General features: G+C 59.1%; 1 protein-coding gene across 1 annotated transcript in view; it reads right to left on the minus strand.

Moving 5' to 3' along the window:
• Positions 1-3,012: 3,012 nt before the first annotated feature.
• LOC144490485 (eukaryotic translation initiation factor 3 subunit C-like) overlaps positions 3,013-7,500 on the minus strand; it is a gene marked incomplete at its 3' end in the record, with an annotated part of 29,445 nt that continues 24,957 nt past the window's right edge. Inside the window, 2 exon segments of the mRNA XM_078208225.1 lie at positions 3,013-3,036; positions 3,564-3,751. Of these exon segments, the coding sequence (XP_078064351.1) occupies positions 3,013-3,036; positions 3,564-3,751 (212 nt within the window).

The following is a 7,500-nucleotide window of genomic DNA, read 5'->3' on the forward strand; positions in this document are numbered from 1 at the left end:
AGAGAGAGAGATCCGTCACTGGAACAGCGCGCAGAGAGCCCGCACTCCCTCCCCCCCGCTCGCTCCCTCCCCCCCGCTCCCTCCCTCCCCCCTCCCCCCGCTCCCTCCCTCTCCCCCTCACTCTCACTCTGATCCTGCTCCGACTGTGAGAGAGAGAGAGAGAGAGATCCGTCACTGGAACAGCGCGCAGAGAGCCCGCACTCCCTCCCCGCTCCCTCCCTCCCTCTCCCCCGCTCACTCCCTCCCCCTCACTCTCACTCTGATCCTGCTCCGACTGTGAGAGAGATCCGTCACTGGAACAGCGCGCAGAGAGCCCGCACTCCCTCCCCCCCGCTCCCTCCCTCCCTCCCCCTCACTCTCACTCTGATCCTGCTCCGACTGTGAGAGAGAGAGAGAGAGATCCGTCACTGGAACAGCGCGCAGAGAGCCCGCACTCCCTCCCCCGCTCCCTCCCTCCCCCCCGCTCACTCCCTCCCTCCCTCCCCCTCACTCTCACTCTGATCCTGCTCCGACTGTGAGAGAGAGAGAGAGAGATCCGTCACTGGAACAGCGCGCAGAGAGCCCGCACTCCCTCCCCCGCTCCCTCCCTCCCCCCCGCTCACTCCCTCCCTCCCTCCCCCTCACTCTGATCCTGCTCCGACTGTGAGAGAGAGAGAGAGATCCGTCACTGGAACAGCGCGCAGAGAGCCCGCACTCCCTCCCCGCTCCCTCCCTCTCCCCCGCTCCCTCCCTCCCCCCCGCTCCCTCCCTCCCTCCCCCTCACTCTCACTCTGATCCTGCTCCGACTGTGAGAGAGAGAGAGATCCGTCACTGGAACAGCGCGCAGAGAGCCCGCACTCCCTCCCCGCTCCCCCCCTCCCTCTCCCTCGCTCACTCCCTCCCCCCCGCTCCCTCCCTCCCCCCCGCTCCCTCCCCCCGCTCGCTCCCTCCCTCCCTCCCCCTCACTCTCACTCTGATCCTGCTCCGACTGTGAGAGAGAGAGAGAGAGATCCGTCACTGGAACAGCGCGCAGAGAGCCCGCACTCCCTCCCCGCTCCCTCCCTCTCCCCCGCTCCCTCCCTCCCCGCTCCCTCCCTCCCTCCCCCTCACTCTCACTCTGATCCTGCTCCGACTGTGAGAGAGAGAGAGATCCGTCACTGGAACAGCGCGCAGAGAGCCCGCACTCCCTCCCCGCTCCCCCCCTCCCTCTCCCTCTCCCCCGCTCCCTCCCTCCCCCTCACTCTCACTCTGATCCTGCTCCGACTGTGAGAGAGAGAGAGAGAGATCCGTCACTGGAACAGCGCGCAGAGAGCCCGCACTCCCTCCCCGCTCCCTCCCCCCCGCTCACTCCCTCCCTCTCCCTCTCACTCTGATCCTGCTCCGACTGTGAGAGAGAGAGAGATCCGTCACTGGAACAGCGCGCAGAGAGCCCGCACTCCCTCCCCGCTCCCTCCCTCCCTCCCCCTCACTCTCACTCTGATCCTGCTCCGACTGTGAGAGAGAGAGAGAGAGATCCGTCACTGGAACAGCGCCCAGAGAGCCCGCACTCCCTCCCCGCTCCCCCTCTCCCCCGCTCACTCCCTCCCTCTCCGCTCCCTCCCTCCCTCCCCCCTCACTCTCACTCTGATCCTGCTCCGACTGTGAGAGAGAGATCCATCACTGGAACAGCGCGCAGAGAGCCCGCACTCCCTCCCCCGCTCCACTCCCTCCCTCTCCCTCTCCCCCGCTCATCCCTCCCCGCTCCACTCCTTCCCCGCTCCCCCCCTCCCTCTCCCCCGCTCACTCCCTCCCCCGCTCCCTCCCTCCCTCTCCCTCCCTTCCCCCCGCTCGCTCCCTCCCCCTCACTCTGATCCTGCTCCGACTGTGAGAGAGAGAGAGAGAGATCCGTCACTGGAACAGCGCGCAGAGAGCCCGCACTCCCTCCCCCCCGCTCGCTCCCTCCCCCCCGCTCCCTCCCTCCCTCTCCCCCGCTCACTCCCTCCCTCTCCCCCGCTCACTCCCCCTCACTCTCACTCTGATCCTGCTCCGACTTTGAGAGAGAGAGAGAGAGATCCGTCACTGGAACAGCGCGCAGAGAGCCCGCACTCCCTCCCCGCTCCCTCCCTCTCCCCCGCTCACTCCCTCCCCGCTCCCTCCCTCCCCCGCTCCCTCCCTCCCCCCCGCTCACTCCCTCCCTCCCCCCCGCTCACTCCCTCCCTCTCCCTCCCTTCCCCCTGCTCGCTCCCTCCCTCCCTCCCCCTCACTCTCACTCTGATCCTGCTCCGACTGTGAGAGAGAGAGAGAGAGATCCGTCACTGGAACAGCGCGCAGAGAGCCCGCACTCCCTCCCCGCTCCCCCCCTCCCTCCCCCCTGCTCCCTCCCTCTCCCCCGCTCACTCCCTCCCTCTCCCCCGCTCACTCCCTCCCTCTCCCCCGCTCACTCCCTCCCTCGCTCCGCTCGCTCCCTCCCTCCCTCCCCCTCACTCTCACTCTGATCCTGCTCCGACTGTGAGAGAGAGAGAGATCCGTCACTGGAACAGCGCGCAGAGAGCCCGCACTCCCTCCCCGCTCCCTCCCTCGCTCCCTCCCTCCCTCTCCCCCGCTCCCCGCTCCCTCCCTCCCTCCCCCTCACTCTGATCCTGCTCCGACTGTGAGAGAGAGAGAGAGAGATCCGTCACTGGAACAGCGCGCAGAGAGCCCGCACTCCCTCCCCCGCTCCCTCCCTCCCTCCCCCTCCCCCCCTCCCTCCCCCTCCCCCTCACTCTGATCCTGCTCCGACTGTGAGAGAGAGAGAGAGAGATCCGTCACTGGAACAGCGCGCAGGGAGCCCGCACTCCCTCCCCCGCTCCCTCCCTCCCTCTCCCTCGCTCACTCCCTCCCCGCTCCCCCCCTCCCCCCCCGCTCCCTCCCTCCCTCTCCCCCACGCTCCCTCCCTCCCTCTCCCCCACGCTCCCTCCCTCTCCCCCACGCTCCCTCCCTCCCTCTCCTCCAGTCCCTCCCTCTCCCCCACTCCCTCCCTCCCTCTCCCCCACTCCCTCCCTCCCTCTCCCCCACTCCCTCCCCCCGATCCTGCTCCGACTGTGGGGGAGAAAGATCTGTCACCGGAACAGCGCGTAGGGATCCCGCACTCTCCCTCCCTCCTTTGCACACTCCCACTCCCTCGGGGACGCTCCCTCCCCCCGGACACCCCCACTCTCTCTCCCTCGAGCACTCATTCACATGCCCACTCAGGTACGCGCACAGTGCTGTACACACTTGCATTCACGCCCTCGCGTACACCCCCCCCCTGGGGTACGCAGCCTCGGGTACGCCCGCTGGGGTACGCAGCCTCGGGTACGCCCGCTGGGGTACGCAGCCTCGGGTACGCCCCTGGGGTAGGCAGCCTCGGGTACGCCCGCTGGGGTAGGCAGCCTCGAGTACGCCCCCTGGGGTAGGCAGCCTCGAGTACGCCCCCTGGGGTAGGCAGCCTCGAGTACGCCCCCTGGAGGACGCCCCCTCAGTCTCACACACACTTAACATCCCCAGCTCTGTCAGTCTGACCGCCCTCTCCGCCAGCCGCTAGGGGGGGGGTTGAAGGGTCAGGGTTCAGAGGCCGGTCTGGGTACCTTGGACTGCTCAGCTGACTGCTGCAGCCTCTGGTGGGCCTTGTAGTCGAACTTGTAGTAGGTGTGCATGATACGGCGCAGGTAGACGCGGCAGATCTCCTCGCTCGAGCCCTTCATCTCCAGGTAATTCTGCAGGCGGTCCACCACCAGACAGACATGTGACTCATCCTTCAGGTTGTCGACGTATTCTGGCAGGGAAAAGGAAGCAGGAATCAGGCGGGGGCCCCAAGCCGGGGAGCGCGAGAGACAGCGAGAGGGACATAGGCACCCATCTCCAAACCGCTGCTGCCCAGTGCAGGCAGTATGAGCGAGGAGTTTAACAACTCGGAGCGGGAGTCGGCCATCTTGCCCCTCGAACCTGCCCCGCTGTTCCATTAGATCATGGCTAATCTTTTCGTGGACTCGGCTCCGCTTACCCGCCCGCTCACCTTAATTCCTTTACTGTTCCAAAATCTACCTATCCTCGCCTTAAAAACATTCAATCCGGACAAGTGCACACTGGAAGGACAAACCAAAGTAGAACGTACAGGGTAAATGGTAGGACTCTGAAGAGTGCAGTTGAATAACAAACAAAGTTTGACAAAGTCCCTCATGGTAGGCTAGTGAGAAAGGTTGGATCTCATGGGATAAAGGGGGAGGTGGCTCGATGGGTGGAGAACTGGCTTGGTCACAGAAGACAGAGGGTGGTAGTGGAAGGGTCTTTTTCCGGCTGGATGCCTGTGACTAGTGGTGTTCCGCAGGGCTCTGTATTGGGACCTCTGCTGTTTGTGATTTATATAAACGATCTGGAAGAAGGTGTAACTGGGGTGATCAGCAAGTTTGCGGACGACACAAAACTGGCAGGACTTGCAGATAGTGAGGAACATTGTCAGAGGCTACAGATGGATATAGATAGGCTGGAAATTTGGGCAAAGAAATGGCAGAGGGAGTTCAATCCTGATAAATGCGAAGTGATGCATTTTGGTGGGAATAATGTAGGGAGGAGCTACATGATAAATGGAAGAACCATAAAGGGTGTAGAGACGCAGAGGGACCTGGGTGTGCAAGTCCACAGATCTTTGAAGGTGACGTCACAGGTGGAGAAGGTGGTGAAGAAGGCATATGGCATGCTTGCCTTTATAGGACGGGGCATAGAGTATTAAAGTTGGGGTCTGATGTTGCAGATGTATAGAACGTTGGTTCGGCCGCATTTGGAATACTGCATCCAGTTCTGGTCGCCGCACTACCAGAAGGACGTGGAGGCTTTGGAGAGAGTGCAGAGGAGGTTTACCAGGATGTTGCCTGGTATGGAGGGGCTTGGTTATGAGGAGAGATTGGGGAAACTGGGGTTGTTCTCCTTGGAAAGACGGAGGATGAGGGGAGACTTAATAGAGGTGTACAAAATTATGAAAGGCATAGATAGGGTGAACGGTGGGAAGCTTTTCCCCGGGTCGGTGGTGACGTTCACGAGGGGTCATAGGTTCAAGGTGAAGGGGGGGGGAGGTTTAACACAGATATCAGAAGGACATATTTTACACAGAGGGTCGTGGGGGCCTGGAATGTGTTGCCGGGCAAGGTGGTGGAGGCGGACACACTGGGAACGTTTAAGACTTATCTAGATAGCCATATGAACGGAGTGGGAATGGAGGGATACAAAAGAGTGGTCTAGTTTGGACCAGGGAGCGGCGTGGGCTAATTGTTCTGTTTCTCGTTTCAAGGCTTCATTCTATGATCATCTTGCTGGTGCCAGTACAGAGCGAGACTGCGGATAGTTGGGAACCTGTCTCGGGGGCAGGGAATTCATATGGTGTTCGTGGAAGTGGAAATGAATAGGGTTGGGAAGCATTTTCCGATCGGGGCCATTGTGATCTCCTGGACTCGTTTCGATCGCCTCAGGGGGGTCGGAGAGGAATTTCCCAGATTTTTTTTCCCCCATATTGGCCCTGGGGTTTTCACTCTGGGTTTTCGCCTCTCCCTGGAGATCACATGGTCTGGAATGGGGGGGGGTGGGGGTGAGTTAATAGGTTGTGATGAACAAAGCATCGTAGCTGTGAGGGACAGCTCGGTGGATAGGATATTAGGATGTAGATAGGCTGGAAAATTGGGCGGGGATCCTGGATTCAGGATTCAATCCTGGACCGGGGAGCGGCGCGGGCTTGGAGGGCCGGAGGGCCTGTTCCTGTGCTGTATTGTTCTTTGTAAGTGCACATTGGAAGGACAAACCAAAGTAGAACGTACAGGGTAAATGGTAGGACTCTGAAGAGTGCAGTTGAACAGATAGAATAGAAACCCGACAGTACAGAAAGAGACCATTCGGCCCATCGAGTCTGCACCGACCACAATCCCACCCAGGCCCTCCCCCCACATATTTTCCCAAGACTCTAAGGGGCACTTTTAGCACGGCCAATCAACCTAACCCGCACATCTTTGGACTGTGGGAGGAAACCGGAGCTCCCGGAGGAAACCCACGCAGACACGAGGAGAATGTGCAAACTCCACACAGACAGGGACCCGAGCCGGGAATCGAACCCGGGACCCTGGAGCTGTGAAGCAGCAGTGCTAACCACCGTGCTGCCCCAGAACTATAGGGTTCGTGGTGGGAGATATAGGAAGGATATCAGAGGTAGGTTCTTTACGCAGAGTGGGGTTGGGGTGTGGAATGGACTGCCTGCAGTGATGGTGGAGTCAGACAGAGGGATCTGGGAATACAGGTACAGAATTCCCTAAAAGTGACGTCACAGGTGGATAGGGTCGTAAAGAGTGCCTTTGGTACATTGGCCTTTATAAATCGGAGTATCGAGTGTAAAAGTTGGAGTGTTATGATGAGGTTATGATACGCTGCAAGAAAGGATGTCCCGAGGCATGGTACATTGGGGAGACCATGCAGACGCTGCGACAACGGATGAATGAACACCGCTCGACAATCACCAGGCAAGACTGTTCTCTTCCTGTGGGGGAACACTTCAGCGGTCACGGGCATTCGGCCTCTGATATTCGGGTAAGCGTTCTCCAAGGCGGCCTTCGCGACAGCGCAGAATCGCTGAGCAGAAACTGATAGCCAAGTTCCGCACACACGAGGACGGCCTCAACCGGGATATTGGGTTCATGTCACACTATCTGTAACCCCCACAGTTGCGTGGACCTGCCGAGTTTCACTGGCTGTCTTGTCTGGAGACAATACACATCTTTTTAACCTGTCTTGATGCTCTCTCCACTCACATTGTTTTGTTTCTTAAAGACTGGATTAGTTGTAAGTATTCGCATTCCAACCATTATTCATGTAAATTGAGTCTGTGTCTTTATAAGCTCTGTTTGTGAACAGAATTCCCACTCACCTGAAGAAGGGGCTTAGAGCTCCGAAAGCTTGTGTGGCTTTTGCTACCAAATAAACCTGTTGGACTTTAACCTGGTGTTGTGAGACTTCTTACTGGGTTTACCCCAGTCCAACGCCGGCATCTCCACATCGAGGTTATCTAAGGCATTGGTGAGGCCGAATTTGGAGTATTGTGTACAGTTTTGGTCGCCTAGTTACAGGAAGGATGTAAATAAGATTGAAAGAGTGCAGAGAAGGTTCACAAGGATGTTGCCGGGACTTGAGAAGCTGAGTTACAGAGAGAGATTGAATAGGTTGGGACTTTATTCCCTGGAGCGTAGAAGATTGAGGGGAGATTTGATAGAGGTGTATAAGATTTTGATGGGTATAGATAGAGTGAATGCGAGCAGGCTTTTTCCACTGAGGCTAGGGGAGAAAAAAACCAGAGGGCATGGGTTAAGGGTGAGGGGGGAAAAGTTTAAAGGGAATATTAGGGGGGGCTTCTTCACACAGAGAGTGGTGGGAGTGTGGAATGAGCTGCCGGATAAAGTGGTAAATGCGGGGTCACTTTTAACATTCAAGAAAAACTTGGAGGGGTTGATGGATGAGAGGGGTGTGGAGGGATATGGTCCAAGTGCAGGTCAT

This window comes from Mustelus asterias, unplaced genomic scaffold (assembly GCF_964213995.1).
Source record: "Mustelus asterias unplaced genomic scaffold, sMusAst1.hap1.1 HAP1_SCAFFOLD_3351, whole genome shotgun sequence".
Lineage (NCBI taxonomy): Eukaryota > Metazoa > Chordata > Chondrichthyes > Carcharhiniformes > Triakidae > Mustelus > Mustelus asterias.